This window comes from Cupressus sempervirens, chromosome 5, assembly GCF_028749045.1.
Source record: "Cupressus sempervirens isolate cs-2001-9-10 chromosome 5, ASM2874904v1, whole genome shotgun sequence".
In the NCBI taxonomy this organism is placed as follows: Eukaryota; Viridiplantae; Streptophyta; class Pinopsida; order Cupressales; family Cupressaceae; genus Cupressus; species Cupressus sempervirens.
The window spans coordinates 913,994,061-914,018,656 of NC_143122.1; the positions used below are offsets into that span (position 1 = coordinate 913,994,061).

The 24,596-nt window shown below is 37.6% G+C and overlaps 1 protein-coding gene across 6 annotated transcripts; it reads right to left on the reverse strand.

Moving 5' to 3' along the window:
• Window positions 1–310: 310 nt before the first annotated feature.
• Window positions 311–16,459, reverse strand: GN (sec7 domain-containing protein). Of its 6 annotated transcripts, XM_089832899.1 has the most exons (5): window positions 16,120–16,423; window positions 15,266–15,307; window positions 15,039–15,158; window positions 4,505–5,346; window positions 311–4,329 (listed from the first exon to the last, which is right to left on the reverse strand). In XM_089832899.1, the coding sequence occupies exons 4-5, from the start codon at window positions 5,249–5,251 to the stop codon at window positions 652–654; spliced, it is 4,425 nt and encodes a 1,474-aa protein (XP_089689025.1). In that variant the 5' UTR covers window positions 5,252–5,346; window positions 15,039–15,158; window positions 15,266–15,307; window positions 16,120–16,423; the 3' UTR covers window positions 311–651. The 6 variants fall into 6 exon arrangements, with proteins under 6 accessions (XP_089689025.1, XP_089689024.1, XP_089689023.1 ...); XM_089832898.1 differs by lacking the exon at window positions 15,266–15,307; XM_089832897.1 differs by lacking the exons at window positions 15,039–15,158; window positions 15,266–15,307 and having other exon boundaries at window positions 16,120–16,459.
• Window positions 16,460–24,596: the final 8,137 nt, after the last annotated feature.

A 24,596-nucleotide genomic window follows, 5' to 3' on the forward strand; every position in this document is an offset into this window, starting at 1 on the left:
AGACAACACAAGTGCTAGACATGGGGACCAATTGAAAATCTCACCCACTAATTTGAAAGAAGAATAGATGGATATTCAAAACACTCAAAACACATGATCTTTTATAGTTTACTACAGTGTCCTTTGATCCAGGTTTGCATTTAATTCAAATGTAGTATGACATTGGAAAGTCAACGGTGTATATGAGAAGCAGCTAAGTGCAGCGCCATGCAAAACTATGTTTTCTTCTCCTGGAAGTTAGAATCAATACAAGTGATACAATTTCTACTTTACCATAAAAACACAATGATGATAATGTGCAACCATTACCTTCTAAGAAAAGCACATATTTAATTTATTCAAAATGATACCCAAAATGCATGATCTTTTATAGTTTACTACAGTGCCCTTTGACCCAGGTTTGCAGTTAAGTCAAATGGAGTATGACATTGAAAAAACACCAGTGCATAGGAGAAGCAGACAAGTGCAGCACAATGCAAAACTACGTTTTCCTCTCCTTGAAGTTAGTATTAATAAAAATGATACAAATTCTCTTTACCATAAAAACACAATGATGATAATGTGCAAAAATTACCTTCTACGAATAGCACATATTTAGCACCTCAATCTGATGACTTTAATCTGTTTTGCCTCATTAGAACCCTCTTGCATTTACTTCACAGCTGTGGCAGCTTCAGAACTTATTGTTTCAGCTGCTGAAGAGTATTCATCAGATCTAGGTTCCATCTCTCCCTCTTGCTCCTGATCTGGGAAAAGTTCGGTCTGAAGAGATGGTGAAATTCCTTTCACATGAAGCCATGTAAGCTCCCAAAGGCTATCACCTCCGAGAGTACTTCTTTGCACAAGGACTCCCCGAGTCTTCATTATTTGTAACATATTTTTCAGCAACTCGGGAATAAGCTCGTGGAGCTTTTCACTGCCTTTGCCTCTCAGTTTTGTCTTCATGTACTTTTCCATATGACTGAGCACCCCAAGCCAAAGTTTTCGGAAGTTTGGCAAGGCAAGTAGTATGTCTAAAAATTGCAAAAATATTTTTGAAAGGAATTTCATTGCATGATGAAGGGTGCCCTCCATGTTGCGATATTCCTTTGGAGAATGTCCTTGAGCAATATCTAGCAAATCATCAAGCATAATAAAGATAACTTGGTCAAAACATTGTAACCAAATTGTAGGTGCCAAAGAAATAGCCTCTGCTGCCAATAAGCACCGTTGGAGGGACATAAGAGCATAGTTTCTGACGTCTTCTCTTTGTTCTAAACAAACTTTACGAAACCCATGTGCCAGCCGTAACCACATTTCTCCAATTTCTTGAGAGGACTTTGAGGTATCCTCGCGAGAATCACCAGCAGTTTTCCGATCACCAGATGACATCTTTGACCATTGGACTAAACATTTCACAGATTCTGCCATCAGATCCAATGCACGCAAAGACCTGTCAGCCATACCGACACGAGACTCTGCAAATGCACGAGTAGCATCAAGGCAATAAACATAGTTTGCCTGTGTTAAATGTGCACCATCGGACATAATAAAGGATAATGCTTCAAAACCAGATTCTGATGCTTCTGGATGACGGGCAGTAATAGAAAGCAGAGATGAAATAGTGCGCCAGCCCATGGAAGATTTAATGTGCCCAGCATTCGCCTTGACAAGCCGCATGACTCCTTGAGTAATGAGTTCACAGTATGAATCTGCTACACGGGCATCCAATTTTAAAATAAGCTGCAAGGATCTCAAAAGCTCATCTGCCAAACTTTCCTTGTAGGGAAGCAAACGCTGACAGATTCGTAGCAGTCCAAACACAGCCTTCTCAACAAGAGCACATGGCATAACTGTTGATTGTACAATGCCTGCAATGTGCTCATAAACACCCTGCCACAGAAGCATAATTCTATCACGATTGTTCAGAGTAATTGCAATTAATAATTCTAGGCAGAACACAGCTGTGTCTTCATCTTCAGGTGAACTGCTACCCTTCTGGGGTCTACCTGCTGCCCAGATAAGGGCCCTCGCAAGCTGCAGTAAAGACTCTGCTTGCAAAAATTTGCTCTCAGTAAAGATACTATCAATATGACATTTTTGTATGGTTTGCACTGTGCGTTGATGTGCAGCAAGCTGCTGTTCAGTTGGCTGAGATCTGGGTTCATCAGTGTCAAGTGACAACAGTTGGCTAAATCTGCCCATCAAACCTGATGATCGCCGTGGAGTACCTACCACAGGTATATGAGATATAGATGGAGTTCCTGAGAGTGTCTTACCATGAATGGAATCATTTGACACATCAGGATCATCAGCAGCATCACTTGCAACACGGGCAGGTAACAAACCAAGCTTGTGTAAACGCAGGATGCAGTCCAAGATGTTCCTCCATCCAGTTCGAATATAGTCCCCATATTCATTAGCTATTGTAAATACTGTAACAGTCGCCATCCTTGCTTTTGTGTCATCACCAAAGGCAAGAACAGGCTCTTCAACAGAAGCAGATGGGTTGAGAAGTGTTGTAAATTTACAGAGAGAAACCACTAAGTCGTCTAGCACATCCTCTAGATGGTGGCAAGCTGACATTTTAGCCACTGCAAGAAAGCCATCCACACAGGCATGAAAAACATCTTCATCCTCTGCATGGTCAAAGACCACTGATATGGCAGCAATGGTTGGACCTGATATTATGGCAAACATATCATGATCAAGGAAGGGCCTGGAATCACAAACAATGTAAGGAGGTGTCTTCTCCGACTTCCTCATGAGATCAATCCAGCGGCTGGGAGTCATCTCAGGAAATCCTATACCTTGTTCATAAGATGTCCGAATTTCATTCTTGACAATAGAATGGTAAAGTTCAGAAAGATACTCTCGGGGAAGGTCTTTCCCAGCATTGATGTGACGATTATTTCTGATAAAATCCTCTTCAGTCATCTTTTTTTTAACTTGAACATTGTGCTGATCTGTGTTAAGCATGATTAGGGAATATGACAAAAGAAAAGCTGCATCCTTATCTGCAAGAACTTTTGATGATTGTTCATAATATCTCTCTGAAAATGCCTCAAGGACCCTTTGTATTTTCTGCGACTCACCTGGCAAACGGAAAGTCTCGAGAAATAGCCGCAATGCCGTATCTAAATTCATTTCCTGAAAATCAAATGTCTTTGCAAATTCATGAAGCACCTTCACACAAAACTCATCATGGTTACCCAAGAAATCACCAACAAGGTTTTTATCCAGACCTGCAGTATATCTGAAAAAACAAGCAACACTTTGGGGATCAAGCTTTTCAGGAAGTAAATGAGTTCCTTGCAGAAATTCAAGTCCTTTCTTTGGGTCCCTATTAAAGTGGTCTGCTCCAATCATCAATCTCCTCTTGACATACTTTTTACGTCGAACAAACTCTACCCAATGGTCAGGATTTTCAAAACTGTCACAATTTATTTCCCAAAAGGGTACATACTCTTCTATCTCTCCCACAGGTACAGGCTCAGGGAGTGGTGATGCTGCAGTCACCCTATCTGCCATGCTATGAATGACAGCAATAAGTCCATCCAGTGCCAAAATGTGCATGGCAGACAAGGGGCAATTTACAGGAAATGCACTCTTTGACAGTAGGTTTCCAAGATCCTCAAAAATGTTTCCACAAGTAATGTCACAATCCAAATTTGCATACATCTCAGACATAAATGTTGGCTGTCTGCAAAAATCCACCAATGCTTCCATTGCAACTTCTTGCTGTTGATAAGAAGCACCATACTTGCTTTGTGCAAGCCTGATTATAACACAGGAGAAGAATGCTTCCAGTTGCAATTTCAATTTTTTACGTAGGTGATGATATAAATTAAGAACAATGCTACATACCGTGGATAGGATCAAAGGGCTTGATGACAATCCAAACTGCATTAAATTACGGAAAAGCTCATCCTGTATCAGGGCTAGTAATTTTGGATGTCTCCCTATACATTCCCCTCCCAATTCAACAGCAGAGTTTATTAACCCCAAAGCAAAAAGAGGAACATCTTCATCAAAGGCTAAAGGATTTGACCTGGCACCTACACTCATAGTCTCAACTATATTTAAAAGAGAGCATAAGAAATGAAAAATCTCCACCATGCAGGGAACCCCATATGGTTCTATCATAATCTGCACATCATTAGCAAGATCTTTACTGCTAACTCTGTTGTTTGTTGTTTTTTCATCTGAAAACTCCATGGAAGAATTGATCATAAAAGGAGTATGTGATGTCAATACACCAGATACTAACATGTCAGCAGAGTCATAGTCTGTGCTTCCATTGTCAAACTGCCTGCCCTCAACTCTGCATTCTCTGCCAAGCTCATCTACCTACACAAAGAAACCCGCTTGATGCATGTTCATTTGTCTCTATATACTGAAATACCCTTGAAATTTATGGAAAACACAACATTCAGTATAGCATTTCAAAAGAAATCAAGCAAGACAGTATATCCAGTTAATTTCACCAGCATCCCCAGAAAATGATAAGGATGGGTTAACTTACATGTCCTTTAGAATCGACAGAAGACCTCTCACCTTCATCGGATTTTGTAGAAGACTCTGCATTATCAAGCTCTGGTAGATGAGAAAAAATAGCCCTCACAAGCTCATGCATTGTATGCCGAGCCACTCGCTGTAGTAATTCACCTTTGGATCCAGCTTGATGAACCACTCGAAAGCATGTATTTACTATGGTACAAATATCCTGGTTGTTAAGAACTACAGAAGCCTTGCTTTTCATACAAGCAAGAAGAACCTGCAGTATCTTCATTAATACTACTTCCTCTGATGCTGCGTCTGTTACTTCAAACCTACAACTTGTCACAGCATCAACTATGGAATGCATTGCATTATCAACATGAATTGTATTCAAATCAAAAACCTCCAGAGTTAAGATCTTGTAAACAGAAGACAAGGCAACTCCTGTAATATGACCCCCTGTCTCATCTGAACGGATCACATCCAAAAATGGTTTCAAATAAACAGAAGGATCAATCATGTGCCAGGGTTGCTGCCAGATAAATATTTGTCGGCGTAAGCTCTTCAAAGCTTGCACAAGTGAATGTTCTAACTGGTCATCACCTGCCATATAACGGCCTGCCCATCTTGCATTTCGCCGCATAACGGCTAACACAGAACCCACTTCTGAGTTTACCATACAGGCTAAAGCTCCTCTCCTGTGTGTTCCACCACATTCTTGGGGCTCTTCTTCTATTGCCTTAATTTCAGTTTTCCGTTTTGGACGCCCCATTGATCTGGTACCTCCTGTACGCTTCACTGATCTTAACTATGAATGCTCTTTTACCATTTTCAAACGGAAAATGTGCAGCCTTTATTTGAATTAACCTGAAAATTTAACCTCCTGTCAAAAACTGGCAATTGTCTCACATAAAACGAGAATTCAGTTACAACAGTACAAAAATGTTTATGCGAAGATAACATTATATTGAAAACAGAACATGATAAATCAAGATTGGAACCTTAAAATAAGCATTTGACCTAGAATGAAATCAATACAAAAACGAGATCAACTAGTTACATTGGGAAAACCATTAGACAAACTTGACAAGTGGCCCCTTTTACAATGTTTATATAGTGAATCAGTAAAAGACAGGTTTCATGAGGTAAAACTAAATATCAAAGCATATCATTGCAGAAGACTTGAATAATCTCACATATCCTGGAGAATGGCACTCTACTAGAATGCACAACCTTTTGAGTTAATTGAAACAGCCAATTTTTCCCATCAAAGAGAAGTGCTAAACCCACAAGCCAAATTCGACATAACGCACAAAGAAGACATAAAAATGACTCTAATCGGTACAAGCTTTTAATTACTCTGTACCATGACTGACTTGTAACTGCACTAATCCCACAATGGTAAAATGGTGAAACACAGGTGAGTTATAAGCCATTAACTGCTTCAGAAGCTGTGCCAATGGGAAGAGGCTAGACAATGAAAAGCTTAAAATGCTGGAATAAATTCAATGTTCCCCACTAACAAATGCTCGGAGCTACTTGTGGGCTAAGTGGGCTCCCTTGGCCTGAAAATCTTATCAACATATATAAGGGAAAAAGTTATTCACATAATGCCTGCTCATGGAGGTGATCTTGAGATGATTTAAACAAATGGGGCAACCTAAAACCATAAACTAAAAATCTAGCAAAAGATTATATTTAACTGGAATTGAATACAGATTGAACTAGAATTTAACGTCTATAATCAAAAGCTTATACAAGTGTGTGAAATACTACCTACATGCAAATATCCCAATCAAAGATTGTACGTGACATAAAATACATCAGATCAAGGTTTCTTACATCATGTCTTGAAAATGGAATTATGGTATGTTTTATGTTCCAAACTTCCAAGAACAAAGTGACTGAAATAGCATTTACCAGCCTAACCTTGTCAATAAAGAATATTTTATCTAATATTTATTTGCAACTGAAAGGCTAATAAATAGTAGTTTTATGTTATATCAACTAAGTTACTAATAACATGGGAAAAGTTGCAATTTTTTTAGGAAAGAATATTTTATCTACAATTTATTCGCAACTGAAATTCTGATTAAGAGAAGTATTAAAATATTTCAATTGATGACATGGGAAAAATTGTGATCACTTAAAAAATTGAGCCTAGACATTTCGACCACGAATGTGCTGGTGTCTGCAATTGTACTTTTTTAAAATAAAACATGTAAAGAGCAATAATCTTCCTTGTTTGGAAGCAATAAAGAAAGTTCCCCATATCAAATTATGAATGCTTGACACAATAACTGCAGCCTTTCCACATGCTGTGAGGTCCAACATACTCAGAACCGAAAGGAAATGTCTCATCCAATTGTAGTAACTATCAGTGTGAGACTATTAACACAACTGCAGCTCATAACAATTCACCGAAACTGTATGTGGTTCCAGATAAAACATTAAAATGTGGTTTCAGATAAAACGTTGAAATCATTTTAAATCAAAATGCATACACAAGATCAAAACAAATTCACTAGTTCAGAACATTCCAAGAAATAGAGTTTTTATTCTGACTAAAAGAGGGGGTAAAAACTATTAAAACAAAAGAGAGATACAAAGAAAGCGACCAGCAAGAAGAACACTACAGACTCTTGCCCCTATCCACTAACTGATCAAGCATAAGAGAGATTATCAGGAGACAACTGCCCCTTGTCCACTATATTCTAGTCTTGCATTTGATCCGAGGCCCACTTGGCCAAATAATCAGCAACACCATTCCCCTCCCTAAGGATGTGTGTAAAAGTAATAGAGTCCAAAGAGCTATACAACTTAAGTATCTGTCTAAGAGCCATAGCTAAGTGCCAGTTAACACATGCTGTGTGGTTTTCACACCATCACTCCATTGCAAATGGGGAACCCCTCTTTTGCTTTAGCATGTGGGAGTCATTGTCTTGGGCAGCTTGAGTTGGCAACATTTTCAATTCTCTTAGTCCAAGAGTGAGTTTGAGTAATTTAGGCTCGCTGGGGAGTTATTTTTGTCCGGGGTTTTGGTGCCTAAGTCCTAGTGGATGGGTAGGATTTTAGTCCAAATGATAAAGGATTACATGCTAGGGAGATGGGAGAAGGATCGTGATCAAAGTGAATTTGGTGAAAATGATAGCTGGTGGAAATCCTTTAAGTTTAGGATTTCCACCGGTGGAAATGCTTAATGCTAAGGATTCCCACCAACTATCATTTCTCCAAAAATCTCAAGATTTCCCCTTTGGACAAGGTGATGTGCAAGCATTGTGAGGGATTCTTATTACGGTGACAAACTAATCAATGCAATGCTGAATGATGAAGAGAAGGAAACGGTAGTTTTTCTTAAGGATAATTGTCGCAGTGAATTTGGTGGAAATCCTTGGCGCCAAGGATTCCCACCAGTAGAAATCCTTAATGCTAAGGATTTTCCCCTTCTCCTCATCAACCCAAAAGAGATGCAAGATCATGCTAAGGCATAACAAATCGAAAATTAGTGAAAGAATGAGCATAAGGGGTGAAATGGCAAGTTTTGGGAGTTTAAGTGACAAAAGTGAACTTCTTGGAAATCCTTAGCACAAAGGATTTCCACCAGCAGAAATCTTTAACACAGGATTTCCACCCCATCAATCCTCCCAAGCCCAAAATTCTACCACCCTCTAAGGCATTCAAATCCAATTTATGGAATGAGGACAACATTATGAGTGAAAAAAGAACGAGGAATGTTGAAATGAGGTAAATTTTGAGAAAATCATACTTGGTGGAATCCTTAACGCTAAGGATTTCCACCCCTTTTTGTTTTGGCACCAAAATGCATTTCAAACAACTATTAGGGGTAGAGGATGTTGAGTTAGGATGAAATTGAGCAACAATGATGCAATTTGGAAGGTTTTAAGACAAATGAAGGTTACACCATATTTGGTGGAAATCCTTAGCGCTAAGTATTTCCACCAGCCAACTCTTATCCTCTATAATCGCCAAAATTGCCAGCCATGAATTATTTTCACAGCCCAAGGATGGAAATGAAGTCCCAAGTGAATTTGGTGGATTTCCACTAGTGGAAATCCTTTGAGCTAAGGATTTCCACCGGTGGAGATCCTTTGAGCTAAGGATTTCCACCACATTAATCCTCTTGACTTGGAATTTCCCACTTTCCTTTTAGCCTTATTTTTCTCGTGTAAAATGAAAGACAAATCAAATGGGCAGATTGGAGGCTTGCGAGAGAAATGAATTTTAATGCTAAGTGGGATAAATTTTGTTCATTATTAATGTTAATTTATTTTTAGATTTCTTTCACAAACTTAATGCTTTTCTCCATTGTTTTGCAAGGTGAATTCAAGAGGAAGGAGCTTAGGAAATTAGTTTAGGAGGTCAGATTAGAGAGCTAAAGTAGAGTAAGATAGCTAACGGAGAGACTTGATCAAATTGTTGCTAAAATACTTTCAAAGTAATGGGTAATTCATTGTTGGTTCTTCATGGTGAATTACTTGTTGTTGCTTTGGAGTGTTGCATGGTTTCCTCAATCTTTCACTTGGAGTAGATTTATTTTCATGTTGAATTAGTTTAGTTAAATGGAAGTTGTTGTGGATGTTTACTTGTTTGACTTGAACAAATCTGGGCCACTAGCCTCTTGTTGATGGTAAGGGTGCCTTGTGTGGTAAGTCGGCAATTGAATGCACTTAACTTCAATTGATATTCAATCTTTAGTTTGCATCCATTTAATGGGATTGGAGAGGAGACATTGATTTGAAAACCGTTTGAGTGTTCCTTACAAGTTTGCACTAGGACTCAAGAGGGTGGAGTCACTGGCAAGATTACATCTAGTAGAAGCCGAGTTCATCCATGACTACTTGCATTCATAGTAGAAGTAGAAATAGAGGTTAGACGTTTAAGTTGGGGTTGAAGTGGAAAAGTTGAACTATATTTTCATTGCTCATAGTAGAGCCAAATCTTTCAAAGTGCAAGAGTTGATATCCATTGAGAGAATAGCATAAGTCCCTTTGAGATAACCAGAATATCACATCATAAAACTAAGTGAAATCCACAATTAAGAGGGAACCTTGAAGACATTTCATGATCTTCCTTTGCAAGCTTAGCATGAGGGATGACCTTATATCAAGAGAGGATTGAGTGTTTGGTGTTTCTCCTTGAAACATTAAGTAGTTGATTCTGCATGTTGTAGTGGAACAAAACTCACATCAACAACACCTCCAAGCCCTTGCCTGGTTAACAAAGTCACCACCACCTAAGAATTGGCCTCACGAATAATCTTGCGCCAGCCAAGAGCACAACATTGCTCAACAACATACAAAATGGAAAGAACCTCCATTAATATATTTGTTTGAAGGCCCTTATAAACAATAAAAGTAAATTGAGCATCACCAAAACTATCCCACTGTAATGGGCACCCCTGAATGTCCCAGAAACTAAACCAAATTGCTGAAAGGAATTATGTCAAACAGTTTGCATTCAACTTCTTAAAACCTCTTATAACTTAATTACTTCAACAATATTGTCATAATACTCCAGCCCATGCTTACAAACTTGCTGCTACAATACTTTGTCCTCCAATCAGTCCACTACCTTCATAATACCATTCCCTCCAAGTGGCATAAGCGTCGGACAAGTAGTGAAGAAGATATGAGCAAAATATCAAATCTGCCTGTAGCCGGAAATGCAACTAAACTGCCTGATAATGAAGCCAATAAGAAAGAATTCCAAAGGTCAAACCCCAAGGGAATGACGTCTAGAATGTTACAAGAGAGGATAGACGTCCTCAAATGCCAAGAACAAAGCTGCAACTCACACACCAATTTCTTCTCATATTCAACCTGCCTAATGAAGCCACAAATGCTTCCTTTTATTCTATTCCCACGGGTCCCCTCAACTCATATGGGCAATGTGGGATAAAAGATGTGTAATATAAAACATATATTAAAATACCCCTTATGTCTCCCTTGGGTACACATCACCATAAAATAAATATTAAAGTAACACTTTAATATTTTACAATTAAATTAGACGTTACTTTAATAAAACTTCAGGCATTAAAATGTATTAGCAATCGGACTCCGAATAATGCGAGTGATAGCTCATCGGAAAGCTCTCACCGAGGAGTATCGAATCCAATTCCCAAAATTGACCTGCACTGTGTCCTGCCGACTTACTAAAAATAGTAAGTATGCCTGAAACTGAGTAAATCAACTTCGTTTTGGCCCAAACTGGAAATGACTAGGCCAAAACACTCCAAGATCCCATTAAACCCTTCGTTAGCCCTCGGGACCATGTAGAACAAGGCTAACGCGCACACACTTGGTCAACTGCTAAAATGGGGACATTACACCCACCCAAGTCCACTACTGCCAGCATGCGGAGGATTCCCTTGGGATGAGCCAAAGGTATTGTAATGTAAAGGATATAAATAATATAAATTTACTCAAATAATGATGCTTTACCGAATATTTCTAAATGCACAATACTTTCTTTGATAGATATTGCGGGTATATTAAAGAAACTATGCACATCCAACAAAACTCAAATAACAGCCAGCCTTGAAATGATTTCCATACAATCAAGGGTTGACTAGTCTTACACATGCTCAGAATAGGGAACTTTTGAAAATGTGTAAAAACACAACATATAAAATAGCACATTGCAATCATTGATAGATCTACTTGTCATAGTTATTGTAACAGTAAAACCTATGCTTGGCTTGCTTTATGATCATAACATTTTGCAAACAGTTTTTGAAATGTTTGCACCTCTTCAAAAATATGCTAAGGATGTATTATTTGATGATATTCTTTTAGATTTAGTTGAACTGTCCATTCACCTTAGGTATCATTAACCATGTTGCATTTTAATGGCAGAAATCCAGTTTTTCAATATATGAAGAATCAAAAATTGCTTCTGAAAAAATTTAGGCTTCAGCATTTACTACTCCATACACCAACTTGCCCAGACCCAATTCCCATTTCCTGAAAACAGGGAGATTTTTTAGAATACAGCTGTTACAAACCCTAAAGGAGGTGTCATTGTGCTGAACATTAGCATTCCAACATAGGTGTACTGGCAAAAGTCAACTATGGAGAAACAAATTATTTAAGACGGAAGCTGGCCAAAATAAACAATGTGTTTTGGACTGAAATATTAATGGGTAGGAGCCTGTCAAAGGAATCTTCCTGGCCAAGGGCAACACCCAATATTGCCCTCGGATTGCACCTGAACTGGCACCCATACATTCTTAGGAAGTGTCTTGTCAATTTATGTAGCACCCAGAAATGCCAGTTTCAGTTATAATGCATCTGTATTCAGATATTTCAGATTTTCTGAATATTTCCTGAAATTTTAGAGTTCGGCTTTTTTAAGTAAAAAAAAAAAAATTTACATGTCTGTGCCTTAGATATTTCAAATTTTGCTGTGATTCTTTTCTTTATTATCAGTTTCTAAGCTTTAGAATTATATAAAATTGATATGAACACACTCTTCTAAACTTATCAGTGGCTGGTGGACACCAACAATGGCAGATTTTTTTACAAGAAATTAGAATTAAACAGTCTTTTGTTTCTCACTGGTCGATATCCAGGTTTATGGGATACTTATAATAAGGAATCTGCTGAAGACCTTTCCTTTCAGTATTATGTGAAATTTTACATAAAAGATCTAAAGATGTGCTTCTCAGAACTGAAGGTTTTAAAAATGGAGGCTACAAGCAACAATGGGAAAGAATTTGATGAATGAATCAGTTGGAAATGATTTAAGGTCCAATAATAGTCCTTGGTTCTTTAAAAAAAGAGGCCAAAAAGATGAAGCTGAAAACTTCAATCAAGTGATCATGATCGTCTAGAAGTTGTTTAGAAGGATGCAATTATTCCATTGATTGATTTCACAAAATCTCCGTGCATTTATAAGATAAAGAGATTGAGACAATTGGTTTGACAAATCTTCTTCCATATGGAGAATTGTTGAAGAAACTCTTGCAGATGATGTTATCCCACCATCAGCTAGAGTGTTGAATAATGGCCAACAAGGGAAAGGACCATGCAACAGATGTACTAGCTAGATTACAATGGCATAGTAACTGATCAATTATTTACTTAGGTAAATACTAATTCAACATTGAATAACTCTTTTTCATCTAGTTTCTTTCTCTCTGCCACAACTTTGAGAGAAAAGGAAAAAGACACAGACAATGAATCATTTTTTACAGGTGGTACTTGTTGAAGCAACTGACTGATTGAAAGAGACAATGAATCAACTCCATATTGTGCCAAATTTGAAATGTATATCATGCAGGAAAAACTGGGGTATCGTTTAGATCCATTCTTAAAGTTAAAAGTAAATAAAGCAGTAAATTCCTCTTGGATATCAATAATTCAAAAATTGAGGAAATTGTTTTTCTAATAATGCAAGAAACATGGATGAAGAAATTTAAAGGTTCTCACAGATCTCTAAGGAGAATGTTGGAATCATCAGTATAACTTGTTTCGAACTTTGAAGAATCTACACTTATTGTCTTTGGCCAACTGACTCAGACAGCAATGCTAATCAAAAGAAGATGTACATTTCACATGGTGTTGACATTTAAAATTAGAAGATATTGTTTTCCTTGATGATGTAAGCAAGCAACAGTAAATGGCAGCATTTTAGCATAAACCAAAAACAAAACAGATAAATCGCTGCTCAGGGGTTTTGCAACCCCATCTCAATCCAGTTTTTTATTTTTTCCCCACCAGCAACACATTTTAGAAGTGAAAAAATTGACACATAAATTACAATTTTCTCAGAAATCATTATATTATAGAAAATTTTGATTTAGTCAATCAGGTCTATTTTCTAGAAGTCAATTTCTTTTTCACTTTGGACCTCATTTATACAGTGCAGATTGGGATTCCAGGGCAGATTTGTATTTTGACAGAGTAGCTAAATATTCTATCAATTACAGTGTACTAAAGGGCTCTTGTCCTTCAATAAATTTCCCTTCAACTCTCCTTCTGTTAAGGCAGTCTCAATTCCTGCCTTTTATGAAGGATTTGGAGCTTGGTTACAAACAGAAAAATCATGAAAAATGAAACGCACCATGAAGGGCTAAATATTCTATCAATTACAGTATACTAAAGGGCTCTCGTCCTTCAATAAATTTCCCTTCAACTCTCCTTCAGTTAAGGCAGTCTCAATTCCTGCCTTTTATGAAGGATTTGGAGCTTGGTTACAAACAGAAAAATCATGAAAAATCATTTTTACAGTGCAGATTGGGATTCCAGGCCAGATTTGTATTTTGATAGAGTAGCTAAATATTATATCAATTACAGTATACTAAAGGGCTGTCGTCCTTCAATAAATTTCCCTTCAACTCTCCTTCTGTTAAGGCGGTCTCAATTCCTGCCTTTTATGAAGGATTTGGAGCTTGGTTACAAACAGAAAAATCATGAAAAATGAAACATGCCATGAAGGTCTGTGTCACCTTAAAGTCCTTAATTTCGGCTTGGCGGCAGGCACTTTCTGAATGGAAAAGCATCATTTTGTTTATTTTATTTTCTTCAAATAAAAAAAAAACTGTTCAGTTTTCTTTATTTGGCTTGAAATAACAGAAACAATCCTTTTCCCCAGTTTTATGAATCTATCAGTGCTCTTCAACTTTCTGATATTTTCCCAAGTTTTTTGTTAGTAGTTTGCAGAGTCAATCCCAATCCCAACTAATGCTACGATGGTTCATCTCTCCAATTTCTTTTAGAGGAAATAAATTCAAGCAGAGGGGACTGTAATGAAAACCAAGGGAGATGTGCTTGTTAAATGTTCACGCTCCTATATAACTGTGCTAGAATTTATCAGCTTTAGAAACAGATTAATTATTAAAACAATTGATAGGTATGCAGATGATAAAATAAGTCATGCTCACTGTGCTAATTATGTCCAGATGCACTCAGGTACACATCAGTGATTACAATAAACTGGCCCTACAGGTGGAAACACAAATCTAGCTGAGCTATACTAAGGCCTTAATCCTGCAGAATCTATTAGATATCTTTGACTCTGAAATGCAAATGTGTTATCTATGCAGGAGTATTACTGTGCAGGAGCTTGTTGAAAGACAATTTTTGGTAAATGCAGCTCCCATACTGCTCTTGGATTAAGCCTGAGTTGGTAGCCATACCTTCTTAGGAAAGCATCTTATCAGTTCATGCACTATCTAGAAATGTTATTTAGAATCATATTTATTTACTAATTAATTCTATTTGAGTATTTCAATTCATAGTTTATATCTAGAAATTTCAAAGTTCAGATATTTGTGTAACAAACAAAAAAGAAGATTACAAAGATGTATTTCAGATACATCAATTTTTACCACTTTTTTGTGTTTATATCAACTTCCAAGATCTACAATCGTAAAAATGGCTTAAGATCTTTGCAACTTTAGTAGCTAGTTCAATTCAATATAGTCTAGTGGACCAGCTAGTTCAATTCAATATAGTCTAGTGGACCAGAGCTTGGTCATAAGGCAAAGCATCTGGTATAATTATCATGGTTCAAGCCCTGCTGAGAATGCTTACCATGTCAATGTGACCCACTCTACATGGAATTGGATGCAAGTCCGAGAACAATTTTGCAGAATATAAGCCCTTTAATCAGTAGCTCCTAAGCCAAAATGTACTCTTAGTTCCATCATGCATCTGCATTCATATGATGTGACAGCAGGGGTGAATGCTAAACCATCTCTGAAAACAAAAGAAAAAAGAAAGCCGTACCCCTCTGGCAAAGGGATTTGGAATGATCATACCTCTTCACTATTCACTGTTCTAGCAATAGATTCAACTAGCTCCTGCTAGACATAATCATTGAAAAATTCATATGATTTACCATACAACTCTGTAAATATCATCACTGCCATCACTCTGGTAAAATCCAGTACAATAGAAAATCAACTTTTGTAAGCAAAAACAAAAGAAATTCCCTTTGGCACACGCAATTAATTCATTTACAAACTTCATCAAATGTTATCTTCTTTGAGATTGGCCAAGTGCATTTTCTGTGGAATATTTTTCAGGATTTTAGTAGTCTTTAAGCCCAAAACAATCGAACTTAAATTTTCCAATTACCGAAACTGCCAGGAAACTTGTCTCCAACCTCATATAGAACGTACATGAAGTCATTATATTCATTAGAAAAAATTCCTACTTTGTTTCCCTACATCCAATCTACAATGCATATATTTCTTATTTAATTGGTTGGAAAAAAAGTTAACCTTAAATGCTTCCCCTTGTCAGCACCTTAATTCCTATGAAACCCAACCATCTACACCTCTCACAAGCTTCTAACGGAAAAGAATAATACCCAAATGGATACGCCGCCATTAAGCTAACGACAGCTCTCAACCAATCATGATCAGATAAACTTAAGCCATCATGGGCTCCGAACTTTGGTTTTAAGAAACATTCCCCCCACGAGTGACACAATTAGGGCCTACAATTTTATCTCGTAACTGAGTCCGAGCGAACACACAGTATTTCATCACGGATCTCGATTTGATCATGGGCAAATGAATGGATGGTTTGAAATGGAGACAACCATTTTGTCAATGTAAATTGAAATGCAGTTTAAAGGTAAACGAGCGAAATTCTGCATTTCCCATACCTGTAAAATGCAGGGATAAATTCCGATCTGACATAGTGGGTTTTCGTTGCAGGGCCTCTGAAAGCTTTTTAACTGCTCTGATGGCGTGATGTCCATAGTTATTGTAATTTACTGATCTCTTGCATTTATGGTCAAAGAAATTGTCAGCGATCTCTTCCTGTGTTTCAAGTCTTGTGGTTCAAAATCCAACGCACTTTGTCCCTCACGCGGTCAAAGTTTAAAAGGAGACATCAAACAGAACATCCAACGAAAATTGTGGTTTCTCCATGTTAACGCAGTTGCGATTACTTTCCTAAAACCCTTCCACTTAAAATTGCCAGCTTGATCTCTTATTATAGCTTGTTCTTTTTGTGAAGATGTTTAATATTTATTCTCTCTTTTAATTAGCAAATTTCGAAATTGTCCACAAACTCAAATTTAATTTTAAATGCAATATTTTCTATTAATTCTTTTCATATTGAATTAGTATTTTTAATTTAATTTTATGTTTATCTTGATGTTGAATTTTAAATGTATTAATATATTATTGAGTGATGCATTCTTATATTGTTTTGCCTATATTTTCACAATTTTTTACTTCATAATTATGATACATTTTTGTATGTTTTGTCTATATTTTCATTATTTTTCACTTTGTTCTTATGGTACATTTTTTAATTACTTATTATCAACTTAATTCAATCTTGTCATGTGAATCCTAAAGTTTAAATGTTCAAATTTAAAATTTGACGCTTTCTGATATATTCTTGTATTAAATTTGTTTTGTATATTAATCTATATTCTCACATTTATTGTTTTGTGCTTATGGTGCATTTTTGTGTTATTTATGACCAACTTAGTTATATCTTGTAAAGTGGAACCCTAAAATTTAAATGTTAAAATTTAAATCTTGACTTTACTACCCCTTTTTATTGATCATCAGTTGTGATATTTAAAGACCCTCAATTTGCAACAAATTCATCTTGATGTAAAAAATGGATGATTGGGGGGTAAGAATAGAGCAACTAGAGTGTATAAGGGACCAAAGAATTTCATCTACCACAGATTTGATCTCGCTTACATATCAAGTGAACAAACTCCTTAAATGAATTTGTAAACAACTCCTTGACATATTTAAATAGCAATAGAAAATTTCCATGAGCACATGTTTTCCAATCATTCATATACTACATAACTAATTCCATGTGGGCTCATAATGCTCAAGATTAATCCATAGGGCTAGTTTAAATTATGACATCATCGTATTGAGGAAAATAATTATGTGCGGAAAATTTAGCATCACTCTTCCAACTAGGTTTCAAGGCTAAGTACTTTAATCTCTTGCATTTTGTTTCATAGATCTATTGTAATTACCTAGACTAACTCTCTTATGTAAGGTGATGATTATTGAAGTACTTCTAATCAGTTATTTACCTTAGATTTTTTATATTGTTATCAAGATTCAACTATGTAGCTTTTTGAGTCAAACTCATTGACCTATGTTTCATGAGTAGTGATTCACACAAATACATCTCGTAGACACCAAAAATTGTCCAAAACCCATTTCGTGACCAATTAAATAAATATTCATTATTTATTCAATTCCCCTACCTTAATTAAATAAATTTGCATTTATTTAATTACATTTGCATTACCTTGATTTAAATAAACTAAGGTTTATCTAAATCCTAACCCATTCCCTTTAATTAAGTATGTCATTTACTTAATTAATTCCCTCCTAATCCCACTAGGAATTAAATATTACATTTAATCCTATTTGAGCACATGGCTCCTACATTTAACCCTCACCTAACCTTACTAGCCTACCTAACCCATCATGCTAAACCTACCCACTTCCTAATCATGCTTCCTTTGCATAATCATCCTAGCTAATCACCTCTTAATCCTAAGTGTGTTCTCACACATGTGTGAGGAATCCTCACACATGTGTGAGAGATGTTCACACTTTCCTCATCCCTCATGTCTTGCATGTCTCTTGTACACTTGTCCTCTTGCATGAGAGTCAAGTTGTCTCACACATGTGTGAGAAGCCATGCCTTCTCACACCTTTTGCACACTTGTCCTCTTGCATGAGAATCAAGTTGTCTCACACCTCATTGATCATGTCACCATCAAAGGTTGCTCACACATGTGTGAGCATATTGCCCCCTTTGAATAGTCAAAACCCTAATCCATGTGGAGTCTACTTGGCCTCCACCTCATTGACACCTCATCGATCCTGAGAGATCCTAGCCCTCCATCTTGCATTCAATCTCAACCATCTGTTGCATCCATTTTCCTATAAATAGATAGCCCTCTCCTCATTTTCAAAAAGCATTATCTACCTTATTGTTATGCTGCTGGAATTGTGAGAAACCACATCCCATGAGCAAGGAAATCATCTACACTTGATGGTTTCATGAGGTTTGCATAGTGATATTTTGAATGCTTTTATGCTCTTTTTTGTTTCATGTTGCTTATTTACATGTCTTCTTTCATATTTTGAGGTTTTGCATGATAATGTAGGAATGTGCATTAGTTTCTTAGTGTTATTTCCTTAGTTACATTTTTATGCAGTACATTTTGGCACACCCGGTGGGACCCACTTCACGGGTTCGAACTAACCATCTAATGTGTTTTTGAGTGTTTTGTGAGTGTTCAAGCTTGTAGGTTAAAGGCTTGCATTTGGAGATCAAGTTTCATGAAGAGCCTCTAATCGAGTCAAGGAGCCCATCATTACATTTGGAGGACCTAAGGGAAGTTTTTTGACATAAAACACTTTATATTTTGCTTATGGTTTTATTTTCAAGTTCTAGGATACATATGCATTAAATATTCGTTATTAGAAAAAAATTTAAAAGAAAAAAAAAATTACTCCTTCTTTGTTCATAGATAAATAGGTTAAAAAGCAAAAAAAAAAAAAGGAGGGGAGAGTTTATTTTTGTTTCATTTGTCTTCTTTATGCATTCTAAACATATATATATGTAAATTGTTTTTAAAATTTAAAAAAGAAAAAAAATTGTGATTCATGTTAGTTTAAAAAAATCAAAAATCTTTGAAAAATATTATAAATTAATAAAAATTCAAAAATAAAAAAAATAATAATTAAGTTTGCTTTTGTAGTGTAGGTTGGGTGCCCGCGAGCACCGCCCCTGCACCACCTCCTCCATCAGCCTGCCTGCAACTGCGGCCACCTCCCTGCAATCTCCTCCCCGGCACCTCGTCCACTTCTCGACCGCCCATGCACCGCCGCAACCGCAGCCTCCGGCATCTGCACCCCCTGAGATCCTGTGCCACCTAGTCCACGGCCCACTATCACTCCTCCGCTCCCCCTTCTCCCCCTCTACTGTAATCCCAACACCCCGCTCAGCCACGGTAGAAACCCCAACTTCCCCCTGTCGCCACCCACCCGTCTCGCGACTGCCTTCCCCCCAAGCTCGGCCGCTGCTGTTTTCCCCACCTGCGACGGCCCCCACTTCCCTCGCCGCCGCCCAGCCCATAACCCTCGCTCACCACCGCCTCCCTATGTTTTTTCAGTCACCGCTTCCCCCGCTCTGTTTTCTCCAGCGCCGCTGCTCGTCCAACCCTCTGCGTCCACCCCGCGAGCGACGCATCCCCCCTGCAATACCCCACTGCGGCTAAGCCACCCCCCCTGCATTCCCGCAACCCTTCCTCCGTGGCCGCCGGTACCTCCTCCTCCTGTGGCCCCACTTTCTCATCACCCGCAGCCTTTGCTGCCACCACAACCCTCCGCTCTGCTCTCTATAACATTCGGCCCCTACGACTTTGGCCGCAGTTGCTCCTCGGTCGCTTTTTAAACAACCCTTCGCCCATTTCCCTTTCTTTAAAAAAAATTTAATATTGTTATTTTTATTTTATTTTTTACTTTTCTTATGTTAAAAACTCAAAAACCAAAAAAAAAATTAAATAATTTTTGAAAAAAAAAAAACAACAAACAACAATTTGTATTTTCCATTTTTTTTTAAGACATCAAATTTATCCTTTTTCTCAATCATCTAGACACTTTTTTTAAGCAAAAACATTGAAAAACAAAAAAAAATTGCTTGACGTTCTCCTAACCGTCAAATTTTTGCTCGCAGGTCACTGATGTCAGCACTGCATCAGCAATCCACATGTCCCTCTAGACCATAAGAAGCAACCTTTGGTTTTTTGCTCATAACTTGAGCATACGAGCTCCATTTTTGCAAAATGAAATATCGTCGAAAAGCTAATTACGAGCCCGTTGCGTTGATATTGGTTTCATGAGATTTTGATGTAGTTTAGATCTTTTTTTTCCTGTCAAAGACAAAACTTTATGCTAACCTTTTCATTGCAGGGTTGTTTAACGTTTGTCCTACATTTTTGCTGCCCTAACTTGTGTTTTTGCAGGGATATTTTCTCCCTAACCATATTTCTTGCCAATTTTTGTGTCAATTTTTTTTTGAAAATGAACTTGTATGCCTAAACACTCGTCTTTGAATGCATGGTTAAACACTAAAACAATCAAATTCAATCTTGAATGCCTTAAGGGAATGGACATGTATGCTTAGGTTAGCAAACATTTGGAATTGGTGCTTAAAATGAACTCACACAATCTTGAATGCCTTAAGGGAAATTGATTTCATTTTCAACATTTTGCTTATGCACACGCTTGATTTACTTTCTTGTTGACGAATCCACATTTCATTTACATTGACGACGATTTCAAGTTGGAAAGAACATTGTATGCTTTAAACACGTGTTTCTTCAAGTAGATTACAAAACCTAAAGCTTCATCGGAAACGAACGCGTGTCTTTTTGAACCCCAAGGCCACTTACGTATTCTCTCCCCTCGAGCCTTCGGGTGATCTTGGGTGCACAAGAAATAAGTGGTCTTGTTTTTTCTTTTTTAGGAGGCCTGCTTAGGGATTTCATCACCCCTTGGGACAACCTCAACTCCAGTGTTTTGGTGGAGTATAAAAATCAGAAGGTGAATCGAAAGACACCTCTCTTGGAAGCAAAATATTGTCACTCTTGGCTAGGCCCCAAAGAACTTTATACCTTTGGGAAGTGAAGGAGGAGATTTGAGTTACCGTCTCCCCCCGACTGTGTGGTAGTATTTTTTTTCATCTACAGATTTGGGCCTCACATACCTTGCGTATATCGAGGATGCCCTCTAGTTGATCCTTGTACATCCTAGTCAAAACCTTATAGGATTGTTGGTGTGTTTGACATTCTTGAGTGTTTGAAACACACTTGCCTTGTACATATTTCATTGTATATATTTTGCATCTTAAACCTAAAAATCCAAAAACATCATAAAACATAAAAATCCAAAAAATTGTAAAAGTTCAAAAATCAAAAACAAATTTCAAAAACAACAAAAACAAGTCTTGGTTTAAGACCTCTTAGTCAAGTTTTCCACATCACTTCTTCTTTCCATCACAGTCATCACCCTCATCCATCTAGTCTTCATCATTCAAACCATTCCTCCACATCTTAATCATCTCTATTTGTCCACATCATTTCCTTGTCATTCAATCTACTTCCTAATCTTCATCCTAGTCATGCTTCATCATCATCCAGCTTCAATTTCTTCCGCCAATTTCATAATGCATTCTTAATTCAATCCTCCACATCATTATCCTTCTAATCCAATCCCTTGTCAAATTCATTCTTTTCTAATCAATTCTTAATTCGATCCATTTACATATTCCTCCATAATCCATCTTCCTAATTTCATTTGTCTTCCTCTAATTCAACTTTGCATTGCATCTTTCTACTTTGGTCATAGGAGCATTTTCATAAACATTGGACTTTAATTCAAATCTCGCATTCACTTGTTTGCAATCTGATAGGGTTTTTATCAAATCAAATCAAACCCTAATTCAATCATATCATATCCAATCAAATCAAAATCAAATCAAATCAAATCAAATCAAATTCAATCAAATCAATATCAAGTCAAATCCAATTCAAATCAAGTCAAAGTCCAAACTTGCTCCTAGTCCTAAGTTCATATTTCCTTCATCATTCATCTTTCTTCTTCTAACATCTATGGATCCGAGTTGGCTTAATCAAATGGTTGACGATCTTCAAAGACAATATGGAGTTCTACCTCCTGTTCAACCTGCATATCAAATCCATCCTCAACACTTCATATCCAACTCTCATCCACCTCATGTTCATTATTCCTCTACCTTTGACAAGGGAAATCCACCTCATTATCCTTACGCTACATAAAATTCTATTCATAGCCCACACACTTCCTCAAACACAAATGACCTTGCCATGGAAATGGAACAATTGAAGAATTATTTTTTAGCAAGTCAACAAAAAGAGGTTGCCTTCCATGCCATGTGTCCTCTTCCCCCATGTTTCAAAGATCATAGTCCTCATGTCCCATCCAACCCCAACCCTCCATGCAATCCCCCACCCATAGTTACACCTTCACACACTTCTAATCCTCCAAAATCCACATCATCCCCACCTCGTAAGGGTTTTTTCACATCACTCTTGGCTAAGTGTAAAGAACAAGATAAAGCAATCCAATCACCCAAAGTGATACCCCCAATTCTATCTCACGACCTTCCTCCAAAGCATGACATTATAGATGCTTCTTCTCCTCTAGATCCGAGCATTTCTCCATCCCATCCTTCCCCTATCCCTCAAGATCCATTTATCCCCCCTAGTCCATCTCAGGTTTCCCTTCCTAATCAAGATCAAGGCATTTCATGTACTGCACACATTACCGATTCCACGCCATCTCAAGCATTAGCCTCCATAGATCCTCCACTTCATGAAGAAGTTCCTTCCACTCCATCCACTCATATTCCTCCATGTCAAGATCAAATCATGCTATCTCATGGCTCCATTCCCTCCACTCCATTCAATGATCCTATTCCATCTCATGATCCATGCACTCCACTCCATGATCCTCTTCTAAGTCAAGATCAACACACCCCTTCATTTGCCTTTCATGATCCCACCCCATCCCAAGATCCTATTATCCCTCATAATCCCCTTCATGATCCTAATCCTCCACATGATCCCATCACACCTATCCAATCGACTCATGAACCCCATATACCTAGACTCGCATCTTGTATTGAAAATAATAAGTATCCCATTAATGAAACAATTTTTCAAGATGTTGGTATGCCTTCCACTCCTTCCAAATCCAAAATTCCTCCATCCAAACCTAAAGCTTCCCATCATTCATCTTCCAAGTCCATTCTAGGTCCTTATCTTCCATCCATTCTAGGTCCCTATGTTCCAAAGCCAAACCCTTCATCCCTTCCTTCCATTTTAGGTCATTACATACATCCATCCACCCTATCCATTTTTTCCACGTCATCCCCTCACGCTCCTCCTAAAGATCAACAAAGGCACACATCCTTGACTTCATTCCAACGTTCACAATCCATAAGCTCTCCATCTCATTTCCCTTCATGCACCGATACCATAGCCAATGGAAGCAAATTGGATGCTAAAGAAAATGAGCATAAAGCCAAAAATCCAAAAAAATCCAAGGATCAACATGTCCCCTCTAAAAGACATGTCCAAGAAAAGAAAAATCTAATCCAAAGCAAAATCAAAAGGCCACAAAGGCTGAAAATCAAAAATGAAAAAATTTTGTGGATACCAAAGCTACTTAATGTAGCAATGAATCTCAAAGAAAGATTCCAAATGACATCCAATTTTACTAATCCAAAGGCTTCCCGCATTCATAATCCATCCACGCTTCCATCTTCCATCTCCATTTTGGGTCCTTATATACCTAAATCCACCATCCTAAATCCATCACCTCCTTCATCCATTTTGGGTCCCTCTATCCCAAAATTTAAACTTTCCCCTACCTATCCTCCACAATTTCCTCCTTTCCATCACCCTTCAAGGTGTGTACCAATGACAATCTTTCCACTTCCTTCATCCACCCATTCACAAGTCTTCCAACCTAGAATCTATCAACCATGTCTTCCTCCCACCCACTCCAATCCCTTAATCCAAACTTTTTCATAAGCCATTTTCCTCCGTTCACTACCCTATCAACATCTATGAGCAAATAATCAAAATTCCTTGAAAATAAAAAAGAAAAAAGGAAAAATAAAATCAAGGGATACCATCAACGTATATAGATGCTTGAGTCCTCCCTTCATTTTCCGATCATGTATCCATAGTCTTCCACATCCGCTTATCCATCCATTCACTTTTCCTCTTCCACTTGCACTCTACACTGGGGGCAAGCTCCATCCATACTGAAGCTTCCATACATATCTTCCCTCCTTCCCTCTACCGTTCATTAGCCCCTTTTCTATCTTTATCTTGACTTTCACTTTTCTTTCATCCATCCATATGCACTTTCCATGTCCCTTTCTCATTATCCGTACATTTTCCTACATGATTCCATCATCCTTTCATGCATTTGATCTTGACATCCTATTCATATCTTCCCTTTCATAGTTCTTGTCATGTTCATTTCATCCATTTTTCCATCCATACTCATAACATACCACTTT